This window comes from Prionailurus viverrinus, chromosome B3 (genome assembly GCF_022837055.1).
Source record: "Prionailurus viverrinus isolate Anna chromosome B3, UM_Priviv_1.0, whole genome shotgun sequence".
NCBI classification, from domain to species: domain Eukaryota; kingdom Metazoa; phylum Chordata; class Mammalia; order Carnivora; family Felidae; genus Prionailurus; species Prionailurus viverrinus.
The window spans coordinates 15,484,112-15,505,497 of record NC_062566.1 but is presented as its reverse complement, the minus strand read 5'-3'; the positions used below and the strand labels follow the sequence as shown (position 1 = coordinate 15,505,497).

At 39.0% G+C, this 21,386-nt stretch overlaps 1 protein-coding gene across 6 annotated transcripts in view; it reads right to left on the bottom strand.

Moving 5' to 3' along the window:
* TJP1 (tight junction protein 1) overlaps positions 1-21,386 on the bottom strand; it is a 255,244-nt gene that overhangs the window by 232,780 nt on the left and 1,078 nt on the right. For all 6 annotated transcript variants that reach the window (XM_047862421.1, XM_047862418.1, XM_047862419.1 and 3 more), the window contains exon 2: positions 7,484-7,616. In XM_047862421.1, coding sequence (XP_047718377.1) covers positions 7,484-7,616 — 133 coding nt within the window. The remainder of the gene's footprint in view (positions 1-7,483; positions 7,617-21,386) is intronic.

Genomic DNA, 21,386 nt, shown 5'->3' with positions numbered 1-21,386 from the left:
CCCCTGGTAGCTCTCAGCTCTGTCTCCATTCCCTTCTCTGCTCCTTCAATCCAATGACCTCCTTCTCACTTTTCCACCCAACAAACTCAGATGCATTCTTTCCAGATCCAGTTCAGGGGGCACCTTCCTTGTGATTCTTTGCCGTTCCAGCCTGAGATGAGCACTCCATTTTCCCTGGAGGTACCTTGGACTGCCTCCACTATTGTTCATTGTGCAACACTGTCTGTCTACAATCCTGCTTGCCCTACTAGATCTGACCACTGCGATGGCAGACAAGAGGAGGGTAGTGGTGGTGATGGTGGTGTGATATGAAGGAGATATCACAGATATGAAGGAGAGGGGTCCCAGATGATCAACAATGAGGCCTGGGTGTGTTCTTGCTGTGGGGCCAGTGCCCTGATCTGCATGAAAAGAAGCAAGGCGGTGGCTGGAGGGAGGGAAAGAACAATGGCTGTGGCTCTCCAGCCTGGCCAACAAGGATGGAGTCTAAGCCCTAAAAAGTCAGGTAAAATCAAAGAACTGCTTTCAAAACAGATTATGAAATGTGAGTTAAGGCAGAATACTGAAGACCTCATTCTCTTTTTTGAAATATTTCTCTATTGCTTTCATTAAGATCTAAGTTTCTAAAAGGCTTGTATTTTCTTTCAGTGTTGATGAATAAAATCCTACCTAAAATCTGAGCCAACAAACTTCTCAAGCAGCAGTTGCTAGTGAAAAGATACTAAAGAGGGAAGATGTTGGCACAGGTCCAAGACAGAGACAGAATTCTGACCTGCAAAACCAATCCAAAAATCCTGTTAGATAAAGATGGAGGCTGACTATACCCACAAGAATAGACAGCTCACAGCCACTGTGCTTCTAACCTTTTCAAAAAACAAGAGTCCTTGCAAGGCTGTCTGTAAGAGTCCCTTAGAAATATCCGGATATTCAGTTTAATGAAGAAAGTAACCATTAAAGGCAAACCATCTACAATTAATTGGCCATCAACTGGCAAACTAGATTCAGATTGGCCTCTGGAAGTCCTAAAGGTAATAAATAGCTAAATATTCCTTTGTTCTGCAGAAGAGCCTCAATACTCTACCTGATTCCTCTCACATTGGAAAATTAATCAGGGTGATAATTTTGGTAGATTCCTGTCACCTACAGCAATGCATATCCTGAGGAAAGATTGGGAGCAGGCCACAGAACACACTGGTGTCCAGTTCACCAACACCCAAGCCAGCAAGGAGGCCAGATGCTTGGTGAACTGGGACTAGTGAGGGCAGGCCCTTGTTCCTGCCGAGAACACATGACCTGAATCTAGTCATGAAAAACACTGAATAGCTCCAGTTTGAAGATTCTTTAAAACTGTCAAGGAGGAAACATGACACCTAAAAGCAATGCATGTTCCCATATGGCACCTTGGGACAGAAAGGAAAGAGAGGCCCACTGGGCAGTAGTGAAGGTTGGATGAGAACTATAGATTGAACAGCATCCTTGTGTCAGTGTTGATTTCCTGATCTGGTTACATGGTAGTTAAGCAGAGAATGACAATGCTTGGGGGAACTGAACCCTTCAAAATTTAGGGGTTGTGGGTCATCATGTCTACAGTTTGTTTTCAAAAAGTTTCAACAAAAGACTAGTGACAGTGAGTGTGTACACATCTACCTCCACCACCTCTGTATTTATCATCACCTCCACCTGCACCACCGCCTCGACTTCCATCATCACCTCTGCCTCTATCACTACCACCATCAGCAACACCAAAGCCTCCACCACCTCCACCAGTATTGCCACCTCCGCACGCCCACCACCACTACCACCAGTACCACTGCCACCACCTCCATCTCCATCATCACTTCTACCTCCATCACCAATACCACCACCTCCACCTCCACTTCCACTACCTCTAATGGGACCACAGTATCTACTTTGGCTATTCAAAAAAGCTCCCCTTTATTCCTTGGTATTCAGGCATGTTTCCCAAAAGAAAAGTGAATAGAGAAAGTTGGTTACTTTATTTGACTCCATATCAAATGAGTTACATTATTTTATATCTCCTCTTACTTCTCTCAATACCCACCACTTTTAACATTTAATGGTCTCTAAGCTTTTCTTTACTGAGCTGCTAGAGTAATGAAGTAGTCAGTCAACCAACAAATATTTAATGGGCATAAAATCTGATATGCTTAGCATTATGGGAAACATAAAAGAAATGTTCCCGGTCTCTGCAGAGTTGAAGCCCATGATACAGTCAGGAACAAAACAAGCAATAAGAGTTGAGGGCACAGTGAGGAGATGTGTCAATGGTCTTGGGGCCAGCACCTGTAATGACACAGAGATATGTAAAAGTGAACAGAAAGATGCCCAAGTCACTAGAGCTCAGGATGGAAAGAACATCTGTGCACCCAGAACAAAAGGGGCTTCCAGTGCTCACTGCTGTTCCTTCTAGGCTTTCATACCAACTGGTGATGTGGGCAGTGCTAATCAAGTGGGAACGAGAAAGAGGAGAAGTGGCTGGTCCCCTCCCAACAAAGTAGGAGGCAGGATAACTAGGTGTTCAGTGTCCCTTCACATGTTCACCCTCTACCATTTTCTCACCTTGTAGCACCCAGCTACTTATTCACCAGTCAGGTACTCAATAATGCCAAGAAGAAAGCAAACTTGGTATATGTTCAAAGTCAAATAAATATTTAGTTATAAAACAGGGCTCCAGAATCTCTCAGTGTCCCACAGATCATAAAAGAGGTCTTGAAGGTAGAGGGAGAAGGAGAAAACATCTATCATTGATATCTCCATAGGCTATATATATTTTCTAGGGGCCTAATTGGAGACTCTTCTTCACCATGAGAAAAAAGTACTTTCTTTCAAATGTGAAAAATCACTGATCATCAAAAACACCTTAGAACTACCTTATATTCAGGCAGCAGTGAAATGGGACTTATTAGTCCAGAAATGTACAAAAATATAATACCCCAAATAATATCTTATTATCATATATTTTTTCTTCTCATGAAAAAAAATCCTCTAAAGATTTTGAAATGTATCATTTTTGCCTAATAGTACTCAGTAATGACTGAAACTGTCTTTCATCCAAGGCTAAGGGAACATAGCCATAAACTATTAATTGGTTCACTGTTTCTCTTTATTGTGCATAAAACTTTTTGTAGTATTTGTCTGTTGGCAGACAGAGAAAATTAGCAGTCTAGATTTACACCCACAAGCAGGAAATAAATTGCTTAAGTCTGTATTCAAGATAGCTTTCCCCCACTGAATGAATCCTACTCAACTGGCTCCATTTTCCTGTTTTAGGGAGGATGTATAATCAAGAGAAGCTGTAAAATTTCAAGCAATCTGTTGAATTTTTAAATTATCACTTAAAATGTTTTGACTATACACTTAGAATCCGAGAGGGAGGAAAGGACAGAAGAGTAAAGGCAACCTGATCACCCTAAACAACAGGGGCGCCTGGGTGGCTCAGTCAGTTAAGCGTCCAACTCTAGATATCAGCTCAGGTCATGATCTCATGGTCTGTGGGATTAAGCCCCCCATCGGGCCCTGCACCAACAGCTTGGAGCCTACTTGGGATTCTCTTTCCCTCTCTCTCTGCCCCTCCCCAACTTGTATGTTCTTCCCAACCCTCCCCCAAATAAATAAACTTAAAAAAAGACAAATAGGCAATAACACCAGAGTGGAATGGAATAGTTAAGCATTTAAACATTAAATGAAGCTAAAAACAAATGGTTACTTTTCTTCTTCATAATGATTATCAATATATCACTCCATTTCCTCCAGGGGAAAAAAAAAAGGAACTTGTGACATGGTTTTAGAGCATTGCACCCATTGAAGTGTTAAACAAAGGCACAGGTCTTCCAGGCAAAACATGTGTTCATAACAGACTTGTCTAGTCCAGGCCTTGCCTAAGAAAATTTTACCAAGTCTCTCTGGGACACTGTCTCATGGAACTAGTGAGACTGGATGGATTCCAGTCTCCTCCAGTGAGCTAGGAAGTCAGTCATTTATGCTGTAGGGTTTACAAAACGAACTAGAATGCCCATCCCATTTAATCCCCACAGAGAAAGCTGAAATAATCACCTCTCCCCAGGAGTGAAATGGCATCAATCTGACACCCGGGACCCAAGCCAACCATCTCAGCTGGAACCTGAGGCTTCTCAGCCAGAAACTGGAACCTTGAATGCATAGCAACTGAACCTCTTGTTCCATTTGTTATGTTTTTTCCAAAAGCAATAAAAATTGTATTTTTTTTCTTAGGCAAAGTTAAAAGTAAAATGCAAAGATAAAAATATAAATATTATTCAGTTGGTCATGCAAATTTGATCTTTGCCCATGATAGGAGATCATGCACTAAGCTTAAGTCTTTCTAGTTTAAGGTTTTCAAAGGAAGCCATACATCTAATAAAAAGTTTTACAACTTGAAAATAGTGTATGACAAAGTTTTCGGTCTTTTTTGAACTAGAGATACCTACAGTGGCTAAACTATTTTCTAAAGGGGACAAGAATTATCTATTCCTGTGTAATTGAACATCATTTACCAAATAACTGTCCTTTAGACACTGTGGCTGAGGCTTTAAAATGTGGTTCTCTACAATTACATTACAGTCAACTCTGTTAGAGGATCAGATCTGAATCCCTTTCACCTCCCATGACACTCTCTTCTAATCTACTTAAGTGTACTTCCTTCTTTTAAAAAGACAGAATTTTAAAAGTGGAGGGGAAAAACATCCTTTTCATCTCCATGCCAAAGATGCTCTATGCCCGTATGTATTTTGGATATTATAATATTAATTGCCATAGCTTATGGTAAGCAGTGGGTGGGAGTAGACAAACTGTTAGGCTCTTTTTTTTTTAAATTTCTTTATTGTTTGGAAAATCAGTTTATTGCTTTCCTAAAAATGGAACATGACCATTGTAAAAATTTCTAAGAATCTAAAAATCTTCGAAGATTGCTATCCTATCACCCGTTATTGCAAAAACCTGAGAAGGAAAATGAACTCAAATTGTAAAAAAGTCTAATTGATTGCAGTCCTGGTGACCCTTGAACACAGGTGTGAAATGATGGGTCTACTTATACATGCAGTTTTTACAATACGGTACTATGAATATATTTTGTCTTCCTTATGATTTTCTTAATAACATCTTTTCTAGCTTAGCTTATTATTAGAATAAAGTATATAATACATGGGACATACAGAATGCATGTTAATGGATTATTTGTGTTATTGGTAAGGCTTCTGGTCAACAGTAGGGTATTATTACTAGTTAAGTTTCTGGGGAGTGAAGTTATACATGGATTCTCGACTGCATAGAGGGTTGACGCATCTAACCTCTGCAATTGTCCAGGGCCAACTGTAATTACATTTCATTAATATAAACTCATTACTGAGATGAAATATAAGTATACCAAAGTCCAGTCCACGACCTTCCAATGTACCCTCCAGAAGGCAAAAACCACAAACACAGTCCTTGAAGCTGAATAAACTATTACACCAGAACACATGCTCCTCCCTGGAATGGACCTTCCGTAAACCTCAATTTACCTCTTCCTCTTAACCTCAAAGTCAAATACCTTCCCTCTGGGGATACTAAGACATTTCACTTTTGAGATAAAGTCAAATAGGAAAGATCATCAAAAAGAAAGAAATTAATTTTGCAGATGTTAACTGCACCTGGGTAGTGTTATTTTTCCTTGCTTGAACTGTGTACTCACTTGAGCCAGATCAACTCTTGCATCGAATAAGGCAGGGAATGAATGAATTATCAATAATTTTAAAACGTATTCATCATGATAAAGAGATAACTCTACTTGCCAACTTTTCCTTATAGCTGAAATAATCTATTTCTATTTCTGGGATACTGAAAGCAATATTACATGAAGTAAAGCTTTTTTTTCTGTCACATTCTACAGATGTTTTAACCTCTTCCACAACCACAGAGACTGATTCAACAAGCAAGCATATTTTATGACATGCCAAATTTATTAGTTATTGGACTATCCTTCAGTAATGACAATGTTTAATACCATAAAAAAAACCTGATGAAATTCCAACTTCCATTTTTATATTCCAACAAGTAATTCAAATTTGCTTCTCAACTCAGTGTTTCACTTTTGAAAAGCAATTTGCTTTATTTTAAACTATAATTATGTTTCCTTCAGTCATTTTAATTGTTAGGTTTACTTAACAAAAATTTACTGTCTTTTTATTCCTTTTCTCAGTTATTGCTTTATGTCTTCTGATAGGTCACGTTTCACCTTCTGATGTCTTGTGTGATAAAATGGTCAAGAACACTTTCAGGCAAAATCAAGTATAATTATTTTAATAAGAGCAATTATTAAAATAAAAAAATAGAGTATCCACATTTACTGAACTTTTGTTTTCATGAACTATAGGTAAAAGATGCAGAAGTCTCATCCTCAAGAAAGAAAGGCCTTGTTACCACTGTTTGAAACAGGTATGGTTACTGGTACTTTTACAATTCAGAAACTGTCAGAGCTCAAAGGGAAGAAGTGAACACATCTGGTCTACTAAACATCATAAATATCCATTCACTGGCCACTGAACCCTACAATACATAAATTTGAAATTTTCTTATTGCAAAGAAAATTCTATGTCCTTTATAGCACTGCAGTATCTCTTATGGAGTAAGACAATATAACTAATAGCAAAGGACAGTGGGGGCTGACAGTGCCCGTGTGTTCCTCTAAAAACATGCATGAATGTACCACATACCCACAGGAAAACCTGTCATTTGGCCTGGAATATATATACACATATGTATATGTGTGTACACATATATATACATATATATATGTGTGTACATATATATACACATATATATGTGTGTGTACATACACACACATATGTGTGTACATATATACACACACACATATATGTGTGTGTACATATATACACACATGTGTACATATATGTACACACACATATATATGTGTGTACATATATATACACATATACACACACATATATGTGTGTGTATATATATATATATGTATATATATATATATCCACTAATGTTAATCACTTAGAATAGAAAGTACCAGGATTAACTAAACCAGGATCTGTCCTAACAATATCAAAGTAACACTATTTTCTGGCATTGCCAGGAAGTTGGGTGTCTGGGGTTAATCAAATACTCAGATCTCTACTTATGCCAACCTGTGGATTTGAAAATTCCTAAGACATTTACATTAACAGTCCACTGAACTTAATTTAATTTTTGCTGTAGAGTTCAGGGAGTATTTCTTTATCTTGGTCTTTGAATCAGAATCATTTATTATAAATGTTTCAAAAGGATACCAGTTAACAAAGCGTTCTGATTGGTAACCTGTTGGATAAAACAGTTTTCATTATTAAAAAAATGCTCACAACAAATAAGACTGTTGTGTTTTTTATGAAAATAAAAATAATGGAATCAAAATTTTCATATTTTTTGAAAAATAAAAAAAATTAATGAACAGTCCACTTACAGTGAGTTCACAGAAATCGATGCTATCAAGGCTTTTGCTTCTGTGGAGTCTCCCTTTTATTCGTCTTAAAGAAGGTTTTCCTTGGCTGACGCTAGAAGTAGCACCATTCGGATTTTCAGAGGATGGCGTTACCCTGAAAGAAGAGGAAACACATTTAGGTTTACAGGGAAACACGTTTCTCGGGTATGAAATAAGTATTTACTTGAGGACAGCTTTGGAAACCTCAGGCTCCTTTTTTTCAACCAAGAAGCTAAGAACCACAGCCGAGCTACCTCCCATCAGATACCCTTTCTAAGTATTTCTCAGCAGTTTGCTGGTTCAGAAATTTTTCTTGACAGGGTTCAAACGTTTCTACATTAAGATTTACTAAAAGTCAACGCTGTGACCATCAAAGAAGCAATTAAAGCCAGACTGAAGTTTCCTAGGTAACTGGGAGGTATCTGCTTCCTGCTGGGTAGTTCTTTATATGGAGCGCTCAGCCCAGCGCCTGGCATGCCCAATGCAAGTCAGCTCTCCTTGTGTACAACCACAGACACCGTTCAGCATGCTTTTTTAATCAGGAAAATTACTTCAAAAATTTTAAACATTGACAGTCAACACTCAGTTCACCATGATTACAGAACAACGAAAATACAGATAAAAAGAAGTGGTAAATAATCTAAGTTATCTACAGATGCACATCAGCATACATGCTTGTATATGTATACACACACTCAAGACTGTCATGTGTTCAATCGTTTCTGTACCACTTCTGCTGGCAGCCTTAGCAGGTGCCCTGGGAACCTGGGAGGAAACTGCTTAGTGGATTATCGTCTTAGAGATGACAAAGGTTTTAAGTAGTAAGACCGACTGGTAAGTATGGCTTATCAAAATCAGTTTCCTTATTTTATGGTCAGGTTTCCTGCTTGTATACATCCTATGTTCATATACTTTTTAACTTTCCTGACCTACTTAATATTTTGTATTTAAGATTTTGTTGTCTGAAAGAGATCAAATAGGCCTCTTGTTGCTTGACAAGAACACAGAGAATGAACTATCAGCAAAGTAAATTTGACTTATATAATAAGATGGGAGTAAATATCATAAAATAGAGTATTCTAGGTATGACTGCATTTAAAGTAAAAGTGCCATATCCCTATAGTTATGACATTTAAAGAGTATGAAAAGATACAGAAGTGAAAAGTAAAGCCTTCCTCTCCCCCCCCATCCCAAATCCCCATCTTTTTAACTGATTATTTATTTTGAAAGAGAGAGCACAAGTGTGCACACGCATGCATAAGAGGCTGGAGAAGAGGGGAAAGAATCCCAAGCAGGTTCCACGCTCAGTGCAGAGCCCGATTCAGGGCTCAATCTCACAGTGAGATCATGACCTGAGCCGAAATCAAGAATTACTTAACCAACTATTTCAGGGGTCACTTAACCAACTGAGCCACCCAGGCACCCCTCCGCACCCCTTTTTCTAAGGACAATCACCATTAACAGTTCTTTGTATAACCTCCCAAATAAATGTTCTTGCTTATTCACATATGTGTTAATCTCCTTTCAAAACTTTTCAGCAAAGTGACCAAATTGTTCACATTGTCCTGCACCTTACTTTTTCACTTAATTTTCTTGAGGCTCTTCCCATAATAACCCAGCTCTATTTCATTTGTTTAATGGCTAAACATATTCCATTGTATAGGTGTATCACAATTTATTCAACCACTCCTCTACCAATGGGTATTTAATTTAGTTTCCAAATGTTTGCTATCAAATAATAAAGCAATGAACATATCTTACATCTTTGGGTACAGACACAGTATTTACTTAGGAAAGACTCCTAGAAGTAAAATGCAGGGTCAGAGGTTTCTAGGTATTGCTAGGCACTGCTTTTCAAAATGGCTTTAGCAATTTACACTTCCATCAACAGTATACAAGAATGTTCCTATGGGGGGGGTGGGGGGCAGTTGTCCTTAAATATAAGGGTGATTTAATAATTTTATTTTATTATTTTATAACTCAACTTCTCCATGTCCTTCATTATATTTGTCTTGCTGAATTGCTGCTTTCTGTAAAAAAAAAAAGACCATTACACAGTCCCAACGTGAATATGGATCTGACAACTGACCTTTATACATTGGTTTTTCCTTTATATATTTCAAATCTGTTTTATTAGATGCCTTAATGTTTATAATTCATATCTTTTTAGGGATTTAACCTTTTATCATATTAAAAGTCTCTCTGTTTCTGGGTGCCTGGGTGGCTCAGTCGGTTGAGTGTCTGACTTTGGCTCAGGTCACGATCTCACGGTCCAGGAGTTCAAGCTCCGCGTCGGGCTCTGGGCTGATGGCCCGGAGCCTGGAGCCTGCTTCCGATTCTGTGTCTCCCTCTCTCTCTGCTCCTCCCCCGTTCATGCTCTGTCTCTCTCTGTCTCAAAAATAAATAAAACGTTAAAAAAAAAAGTCTCTGTTTCTGGGTGCCTGGGTGGCTCAGTCGGTTGAGCGTCTGACTTCGGCTCAGGTCATGATCTCGCGGTCTGTGAGTTCGAGCCCCGCATCAGGCTCTGTGCTGACAGCTCGGAGCCTGAAGCCTGTTTCAGATTCTGTGTCTCCCTCTCTTGCCGCCCCTCCCCCCCTCATGCTCTGTCTCTGTCTCTGTCTCTGTCTCTGTCTCTCTGTCAAAAATAAATAAACATTAAAAAAATTTTTTTAAATCTGTTTCAATTAAAGATTTTACCTTAAATGCTATTTTGTCTAATAATTTCCCCATCTATATTTTTAAGTTTTTTTAAATGTTTATTTATTTTTGAGAGATGGGGGAGGGGGGAGGGAGAGAGAGAGAGAGAGAGAGAGAGAGAGAGAGAGAGAAGACGGAGTGTGAGTGGGGGAGGGCACAGAGAGAGGGAGACAAAGAATCTGAAGCAGGCTCCAGGCTCTGAGCTGTCAGCAGGACTCAAACTCACAGACTGTGAAATCATGACCTGAGCCAAAGTTGGACACTTAACCAACTGAGCCACCCAGGCGACCCCCACATCTACATTTTTATATTACCCTTTTCTTGGCTTATCTTTTTCTGTGCTCATATTTTCAACCTTGACAAGTATCTGCCTGTCTCTCCCCACCCCTCCTCCTTTAACTTATACTTTAACTTTTGTTAACTCTTTTCAGCATGTAGCTGGACTGTTTCCTTTCTTCTTTTTAGTGTTATTATTATTTTTTTTTGAGAGTGAGAGAGCACAAATAGAGGAGAGGTAGAGAGAGGGGACACAGGATCCAAAGCAGACTCTGAGCCAATACAGGGCTCAAACTCATAGACTCTGAGATCATGACCTGAGCGGAAGTTAGATGCTCAACCAACTGAGCCACCCAGGGGTCTGTTTTCTTTTTTACTAAATCTAAGAATAAGTATCTTTTGAGAGAAACTGAATCCATTCAAATTTATTCATGTTTAGATTTATTCCTGCCATGTTCTTTTACGGTTTGTGGTGGTTTTTTATTTTGTTGTTGTTATTGCTATTGTTGAGAGACAGAATGTGAGTGAGAGAGAGGGGCAGAGGAAGAGGGAGAGAGAGAATCTTAAGAAGGCTTCATCCTAAATGGGGCTCCATCTCACAACTGTGAGACCATGACCTGAGCTGAAATCAAGACACAATTTTGGTTTGTTGTTGTTGTTGTTCTGTTTGGTTTGGTTTAGTTTGGTTTTGTAGTTACTTATTTTGAGAGAAAGGGAAAGAGAGAGGGTGCAAGCAGGGGAGGGGCAGACAGAGAGGAAGAGAGAGAATTCCAAGCAGACTCCATGCTGTCAGCATAGAGCCCAACTCGGGACTGGATCTCATGAACCGTGAGATCATGACCTGAGCCGAAATCAAGAGGTGGCCATTTAACCGACTGAGCCACCCAGGAACCCCTGGTTTGTTTTTGTTTTTGTTTTTAATTTAAATGCTTTCTTCTTTCCTACTTTTCCTATTTCCATATTTTTCCTTTTTAGTATGACTGAGTTTTCTTAGTCTCTACCCACCCCTAGACCTTCTCCCTTCCAATTAGTAATTTCAAAGTCCTACATCTTATTAGGGCAACTCTGACTCTAGCTAACTATACACACATATAATATTTACATATTTATATGCATGTAGATACATACATACATAAATATATATGTATATACATATATATTTAATCTGAAATATTTCTATCAACATCTAGGGTTCATTGGTATTCTCATCTCCTCTCACACAAGAAATGACATTTAACACACCTTCATTTCTCTTCTTTTACAGCACTATTACAACCCTACCAAAAGCCCTACCTTTTCTTGGAAATAGTTTCAAGGTCTCCTAACTTCTCTTTCACACTTTTGATCCCTTTGTTCTTTTGGGATTATTTAGTTTACTCCTCCAGATTGCTAACTTGCTTTTCAATTTTGTCAATTCAGCCATTTTCTTTCACTTCAGTGAGTCAAGTTTAAATTTCTAAAGTGTCTAGTATGCTTTTTTTTTTATTAATACAGTACTCTCTTGCATCTTTCTGAAAACAACCATGTTAATCCAAGGTTTTTCTATTTTCTCAGGGATTAGTTCTTTAGTTTGTTGAGTATGGTAATTCTGTTAATACTGGCTTCCTCCAACTGTTTGGTGATTTTTACTGCCCACTTATATTTCTATTCTAGAACATCTGTTTCCATACTGCAGCATTTACCGTGGCCTACCTTTGGAAACTCTGGCAGGGAGATGGGACATGCTGCTGGGACATGCAACTTCTCTTCTGGGTCAAAGGATTCAGTAGCCATCTTAGGTACAGTCTCCCTGGACCAAGAGCCCACATTCACTGCTTTAATAAGCAAGAAAGCCACACTGCTGCCCACAACTTATCACAAATTAGTGAGGCAAAGGGGTCAACCAACCTAGTGCATTGAATCTGATTAATTCCCCAAATGTCCTCTGCTTCCTCCATCCTTGAATGCTGCTTCAAGCTATCAACCTCTCTTTGTGCAAAAGTCCTATAGGCAGTGGTTCCTGCAAGGCTTTTCTCTTAGTAGATTCATCCAATCTACTAAGTACATTTCAGAGATTCCTCAAAAATGCTGGTCCACTGATGGTATTCGTTGTTGTTTGCTCAGATTGTTATTATTTTTCTTGTGGCTTTTTAAATTCATATATTTGTTATTTCACTGAATTGCCAATGAGAACACCTTTTAAGTCACCTCCCAGAATAAAATTCTGATGATGTCTCTTTCATTATTTTCAATACAAAAAAAAAGTGGTATGCTGTACAGTTTTGTTCTCTTCTCTGCAGAGTAAAAGCTTCCATGAAAACAAAGAATTTCACTTAAGAAAAGAGAGCATATAGGAAAAAAAAATAGTTGTAAAACATTGTATAAGTCATAAATTTTCTTTGTCTCCTTTCTCCCACTTAACTTTGATAGCACTGATTATGTGGCATAATCATATTACAAGATATTAATATAAGCTTTTCTGACAAAAGACATCTGTCACAAATTTTCCTCTCATTTGACTTAGAAAGACATCACCATTTACCTTTTGTCCAAATCTAAAACCTATGAGAAGAATTTACATATACCAAATTTATAAATGACAGCCAAGAAATTCATCAGACTTACCTCAATGTAATACTGAGGCCAGTGACAATGTAAAACAGAAAAAAAAAAACAAACATCCTAAATATAACTAGAAGGATGGCTTTTTCCCTTCCCTACCAGGATCATAATAAAAACATTTATTAAGGAGTAAAGCTGAATTGGGCATAGCAGGGGAACATCAGGTCTGTACCCACCCCACCCACAGACTTGGCAGAAGGAAGGTGCCTTGTCTACACATAGAACCAGGCTCCTACCCAGTAATTTCAGTAACTGTAAAGTTTTGACCAGGTCTTTGTGAAGCTAGGAGGTCAATTGTTAAAAAGCATATGATTCAGTAATGACCCCCTTTTCTTTGGTGGGAAAAAGAGAAAAGGAATAAATACAGTTCCAGGTAATAAATAGAATGGTGGGGTACCTGGAAGACTGTCGGTTAAGCATCTGACTTCGTCCTAAGTCATGATCTCACAGTTCATGGGTTTGAGCCTTGCATCAAGCTCTGCACTGAATGGTGCAGAGCCTGGAGCCTGCTTTGGATTCTGTCTCTCCCTCTCTCTCTCTACCCCTCTCCTGCTCATGCTCTTCCCCACCTCCAAAATAAACAAACATTAAAAAAAAAGAAAAAACAATACAGACTTAATCATAGAGATAGCAAATATTTCAGTAGTAACTCATGTGGAAATACTTATTTAATCTGAGTGATACAGCGCAATTTAGTTTTATAGTTTCTCTACTTCTATGCAGCAATAGTTGTTATCTAGTCCATATGTGATATACAGTTTGACATCGCCTGAAGAAGGATGTTAACAAGAGGACTTATTTGTTAACATCAATGAAGATGACAGCATTTGTTTGGGAGGGTAAATAACAAATCATAGATAAGCAGAAGGGGTCTTGAGGTTTAGGGATTTTAAGATGTCACTACTCCTTTGTTTTACTACAGTTTTTGAGAATTAATATTTGTCCTGGGGCAGGGATATGTGCGTTCAAATCGTTTTCTGCTGGACATTCATAAGAATATAGAGGTATAGGGGCACCTGGGTGGCTCAGTCGGTTAAGCATCTGACTCTTGATCTCTGCTCAGGTCTTGATCTCAGGCTCATGAGTTCAAGCCGCATGTTGGGCTCCTCACTGGGTGTGGAGCCTACTTAAAAATAATAATAATAATACAGAGGTATATTACAACTCAGGTAAGAAGGGCTGTACTTGGATACAAAACGCCCACCAAGGACAGTTCTTCCTGATCTGGAGTATAAGGAGTATTTTTTAGTCCCAGGGCCCCACTCTCCTTCAACCTGATGGTGTGGTCTGAACTGAATAAATCAGACTTTGGAGTTCATTTCCTAAATATTTAGGAGAATGGCCCTTGATGGTAGGGAAAATAAAGTTAGTAACTGAGATACAGGCATCTTAGATATTTTCCCTTGAACTCTGGGGAAATCAGTATTTAGCTTCCAATGAAGTTTTTTCTTTTCCTAATTCCGAATTCCATTTAATCATCCCTAGGGGATTACTGGGAAAAAAATTTCTGCCTCTCCAATCCCTTCATATTTTCGCACCATATTTTTGTGGGCATGGCTGGCATGCTTGAAAGGCAGAAACCCAGGGTCCACCCTCTCACTTTGTTTATAACTCGGGAGCTTTGGCTCACAATCATTTTTGACCATGGTTCACTTGGAACAAACAACTCCCAAGCTTATCTACCTCGCCCATCTCTAATTTCTAGTGGAAAAGATCTCAATAATAACAAAATATTGAGCAAAAACCATCAAGATGGTAAAAACAAGGTAGTTATGCAAGAAGAAACTACCAACAAAGGTAACATCTAACAATTCTTCTACAAGGTATTAATTTTAATATATCACCAATTGACACCACAAACCATTTCAAGATTAACACTAATTGGTGATAGCAAAGTATCTTCCCCCCAAACAAGGGTATAAGAACAGGTGCCTAAGTACAGCAGGGAAGTTGACTTTAGGATACTGAATCTTTGTGAAGGACACTTAAGTAAAAGCTAGTAAAATCCTAATTTTTTGTCTGTAAGTATCAGACTTCAAAAACCTGAAGAGTTCACTTAAAAGGTTTATCTAAATGGCCCTTACCTGTACTTGTAAATAATAATGTGCATAATTGGCTACAATTTGCTCACTAAAGAAACAAAGAAAGGGATGGATGTTAACTAGACTTACTGTACTGATCACTTGGCTATATATATAAATACTGAATTATTATGCTGTACTCCTGAAAGTAATACGTCGTATGTCAATTATACCTCAATAAATTTTTAAAAAGTAAAAAAAACAAAACACAGTGAGAAAGGACTTGGATATTAGAGACATTCCCGCCTCATCAGGGGAACCTCTATGACTCATGAGGGGGCTATGTGCCACCCTGGGAGAAACAACATCCTATAGGGCACTTTTCAGTCATGTTGTACCTGTTTTCAATCATTCTTCATTTCTAGACTGTCATGTCCCTGCTCAAATGTGTTTTTAACCCTAACCACTGGTATAAGTAAGACCTGATTTGTGACTCTGGGCAGGTCAATGACCTCATCTGTAAAACTGGGAAAATATAGCACCTACCTCACAGGGGTGCTACAGGTTAATGAGAGGATGCTTGGAAATCACTTATGCTGGGCCCAGCAGGCACTAAGCTCAATGAATGGCAGTTCTTCTTATTTGTACAATCTGATTACTGGACAACTATTTGAATGAGTGAATTGAGGGCTGCCTGGGTGGCTCAGTCTGTTAAGTGTCTGAATTCGGCTCAGGTCATGATCTCAAGGTTTGTAAGTTTGAACCCCGTGTCGAGCTCTGTGCTGACAGTTCAGAACCCGGAGTCTGCTTCAGATTCTGTGTCTCCTTCTCTCTCTGCCCCTCCCCCACTCACACTCTGTCTCTCTTTCTCACAAAATTAAATAAACATTAAAAAATTTTTAATGAGTGAGTGAATTGATGTCACATGGCCTTCAATAATTACTGAATCAAATAACCAAGAGAAATATATTTAGAAGCCTGAAGAAAATGAAATGATACTCTTTCTCCCCCGCTAAGATCCATATAAATATTCCTAAGAGCACTCGATGCAAAAATCAAGACTGACAACAATATAATTATTGTGAAAATATTTTTCACATGTCACATAAAATAGACAGGAGTTAACAATTTTTTTTGGCTTCACACCCACTGGAGAGCAAGGAGCTGGCCTTGGTACCTGTACTGGATTGAATGGTACCCTTTCTCTCCACTCTTCCTAAAGCCAGGAACCTGTGAATGTGACCCCATTTAGAAAAAGGGTCCTTGCAGATGTAATTAAGTCAAGGGTCTCAGGATCAGATCATCCTGGATTATCCAGGTGGACCCTAAATCCAATGACAAATGCCCTTAGAAGAGGCAGAAGAGGAGGAGACACAGACACACCAAGAAGACTATGTGAAGATGTAGAGATGGGAGTGATCTGGCCACAAGCAATGCCTGGAGCCCCCAGGAGCTGGAAGAGGCAAGGACTCTTGCCAAGAGCCTTCAAGGGAGCATGGCTCTGAAGACACCTTGATTTCAGACTTCTGGCCTCCAGAACGGAGGGAGAATAAATTTCTGCGGTTTTAAGCTAGTGAGTTAGTGGTAATGTTGTAGCAGCTCTAGGAAATACAGCGCCTTAGTGCTTTCATCACCAGCAGTTATAAGAAGAAACCCCCCAAAGGAAGCAAGCTGAGCAAACTCACACCCACCTCAGGCAGAGCTAACAGGCCTTAGTTCCGGGCTCCTAAACAGTAGTGATTCAGAACCAAACACTGCCAACAGTCCTACTTCCTAAATTTCTTGGAGAAGAGGGTTTTTGCAGATGCCACTAATGCAGGTCTGGCTGTTTTTCTGATTTAGTGTCCATTTAAATTGTGTGTAAATATAATATTCCTTAATGGATTTGCAGAGTCAATGAGAAAGAAAGATATTGCACAAAAGGAAGCTGATGAGCACAAAAGGTCAAACTAGATAGAAGCGTGGGGCCAAAACACTGAAACATTCAGCCCTACCCTTTACTTACACTAGCATAGGCTTTGCAGGCATGCAGTTTTTCCACAGAGACTGCAAAAATTTAAACAGAACACAGATAGCATATAAGCTTTCAGAAGCACCTTCATATAAATTCTTATACATAGCACACCCAATGATCATAGTATGCCCTCACATCTTGTAAACAGCTATAAGCTATTGCATCCCAAGGTCTGACAACCATTCTGATGTCTGCTATTGGTTCCCGCCCACCACTCAGGAGTCATAACCCATATCTACATATCTTCTTGCTACGTAAAGGTGCGTTCTGTCTCAATTATCCATGTGCAGTTGCTCTGATACTAACAAAATGAAATGTTAATCTAGAAAATAAATTCCAGAAGATATAAGATAGATGGATCAGGCAGCACAATATTCTTCAACTTAAAAAAACCCACAAAACTATATATGTATGTTATATTTAACAATACCATCCACTTGGGGCACTTGGGTGGCTCAGTCAGTTGACTGTCTGACTCTTGATTTCCACTCAGGTCATGATTTCACGGTTTGTGAGATCAAGCCCCGCATTGGGCTCTATGCTGACAGCACAGAGCCTGCTTGGGATTCTCTCTCTCCGTCTCTCTGCTCCTCCCCCATGTGTGCATGTGCACTCGCTCTCCCTCCCTCTCTCTCTCTCAAAGTAAACATTAAAAAGTACCATCCACTCTAGAGTTTCTGTAGCATATGCTCTTCACTTTGCCACTGCAGAAACTACATTAGTATTTGCAAACTCACATAACATTGAGCAGAAATTCTGACATGCTCATTTAAGATTGTGGAAAAGTTAAACAAAATCCCCCTGCCTCTTCCAGGCCATCTCTTAGTAAGATGGTTTTTAATGCTGGCCCCAGTTTACTGCCAGCCTGAAATATGAATCTCCAGAGTACTAAACTATCTGAATTTTATTTTCTCATGTCCTCTCCTCACAAAATGTATTGGGGAATATATGTTCAGAAGAGGCATTCCAGTGATGAAAAAGAATAAACCTAAGTTTCCAGATTTGGTGGCCAAATGATGCTAATATTCATGTCTAATAGCTCCTCCAATATTATTCCCACATCTTAATTTTTACATTTAATATCAGAAAAATTTCCTTCCCAGTTATGCATTATTAAGAATTCATTCATTCAGGAGCTCCTGGGTGGCTCAGTCAGTTAAGTGTCCGACTTCGGCTCGGGTAATGATTTCATGGTTCATGGGCTCGAGTCCCACACCGGGCTCTGTGCTGACAGCTTGGAGCCTGGAGCCTGCTTCAGATTCTGTGTCTCCCCCTCTCTCTTCCCTTTCCCCACTCATGCTCTGTCTCTCTCAAAAATAAATAAACATTAAAAAAAAAAAAGGAATTCATCAGCAAAGTCACAGGATAAAAATTTAATGTACAGAAATCAGTTGCATCCTTATACACTAATAATGAAGCAATAGAAAGACAAATAAAGAAATTGATCCCATTCACAATTGCACCAAGAATCATAAAATACCTAGGAATAAACCTAACCAAAGATGTAAAAGATCTGTATGCTGAAAACTATAGAACGCTTACGAAAGAAATTGAAGAAGATACAAAGAAATGGAAAAACATTTGTGCTCATGGATTGGAAGAATAAATATTGTTAAAATGTCAATACTACCCAAAGCAATCTACACATTCAATGCAATCCCGATCAAAATTGCACCAGCGTTCTTCTTGAAGCTATTAGAACAAGCAATCCTAAAATTTGTATGGAACCACAAAAGACCCTGAATAGCCAAAGTAATTTTGAAGAAGAAGACCAAAGCAGGAGGCATCACAATCCCATACTTCAGCCTCTACTACAAAGCTGTAATCATCAAGACAGCATGGTATTGGCACAAAAACAGACACATAGACCAATGGAATAGAATAGAGACTCCAGAAGTAGACCCACAAAAGTATGGCCAACTAATCTTTGACAAAGCAGGAAAGAATATGCAACGGAAAAAAGACAGTCTCTTTAACAAATGGTGCTGGGAGAACTGGACAGCAATATGCAGAAGAATGAAACTAGACAACTTTCTCATACCATTCACAAAAATAAACTCAAAATGGATAAAGGACCTGAATGTGAGACAGGAAACCATCAAAACCCTAGAGGAGAAAGCAGGAAAAAAACCTCTCTGACCTCAGCCGCAGCAATTTCTTACTTGAAACATCTCCAAAGGCAAGGGAATTAAGAGCAGAAATGAACAATTGGGACCTCATGAAGAAAAAAAGCTTATGCACTGCAAAGGAAACAATCAACAAAACTAAAAGGTAACCAACGGAATGGGAAAAGATATTTGCAAATGACATATTGGGCAAAGGGCTAGTATCCAAAATCTATAAAGAACTCACCAAACTCCACACCCGACAAACAAATAATCCAATGAAGAAATGGGCAGAAGACATGAATAGACACTTCTCTAAAGAAGACATCCAGATGGCCAACAGGCACATGAAAAGATGCTCAACATCACACCTCATCAGGGAAATACAAATCCAAACCACACTGAGATATCACCTCATGCCAGTCAGAATGGCTAAAATGAAATCAGGTAACTATAGATGCTGGAGAGGATGTGGAGAAATGGGAACCCTCTTGCACTGTTGGTGGGAATGCAAACTGGTGCAGCCACTCTGGAAAACAGTGTGGAGGTTCCTCAAAAAATTAAAAATAGATCTGCCCTATGACCCAGCAATAGCACTGCTAGGAATTTACCCAAGGGATATAGGAGTGCTGATGCATAGGGGCACTTGTACCCCAATGTTTATTATAGCAGCACTTTCAATAATAGCCAAATTATGGAAAGAGCCTAAATGTCCATCAACTGATGAATGGATAAAGAAATTGTGGTTTATATATACAATGGAATAATACTTGGCAATGAGAAAAAATGAAACATGGCCTTTTGTAGCAACGTGGATGGAACCGGAGAGTGTTATGCTAAGTGAAATAAGTCATATAGAGAAAGACAAATACCATATGTTTTCACTCTTATGTGGATCCTAAGAAACTTAACAGAAGACCATGGGGGAGGGGAAGGGAGAAAAAAAAGTTAGAGAGGGAGGGAGCCAAACCATAAGAGACTCTTAAAAACTGAGAATAAACTGAGGGTTGATGGGGGGTGGGAGGGAGGGGAAAGTGGATGATGGGCACTGAGGAGGGCACCTGTTGGGATGAGCACTGGGTGTTGTATGGAAACCAATTTGACAATAAATTTCATATTTAAAAAAAATTTTTAAAGGAATTCATTTATTCAATATGTATCTTTTGAGGACCTATTTTGTACCAGAAACTAGTTAAAGGGAATTTAGTAATGAACTGAACAGACAAAAAGCCCTGCCCGCATGCAACTTAAATTCCAGTGAGGGGTGGGAGAGGTAAGAGGTATGAAAATTAAGTAAAATTTGAAGTGGATTAGATATTGGTAAGTGCTCAGGAGAAAAGCAGAGTGGGAGGGTAAGACCATTAGTGCTGACTTCTTTTTTCTTCCTGTATACCATCAATCTGAAAAGCCATCTTCAAATGTTACCGCTTCTTGCTTCAATAGAGACACAGTCTTCATATATTTGCTAAAATATTTTTCCATACTTCCACAGACTTTTCCTTTTTTTGTTTTCCTTTTCCTTTCCTTTCCTTTTCAGCGGCTCCACACCCAACACGGGGCTTGAACTCAAGACCGTGAGATCAAGAGTCACATACTCTCCCGACTAAGCCAGCCTTTCCATGGACATTTCTTAATCACTGCTAACTTTTACCAGCCAGCCTAGTCTTCGATGTGCTGTCACTTGCTGTGCATCAAATTAAAATACCTTTTGCAGAATAAATCTCTCTTTTTTTTTTAAACACATGGGAGTGGGGCAGTGAGGAAGACACTAGTATTCAGTAAGCACACATTATTCATCCAGGCATAGTGGCAGTGGCAGACACTCTGTATTCAGTATCTCAGTTGATCCCGGTATGACCCCATGAGGTAGATAGCATCATTCACATGGTACACACCAAGAAACAGATACTCCAGTGACTTGTTTAAGGTCACACAATAAGTGGCACAGCTGAAATTTGAACTTCGCTGCCCATGCATTTTTGTCTTACCTCCAAAATTCTCCGTTACTGGGATTCTTTTCTTTTTTCTTTTTTTTTTTTTTTAACTTTTTCTTGGTTGCTCAATCTTTCTATTCCTTGGATCACTCTTTCATTTCGTCTTAGATAGCAGAAACTACTTTTCTCAAATGCCTAAAAGTAGCCTCACTTCCTTTTCTCTATAACCTTGAAATT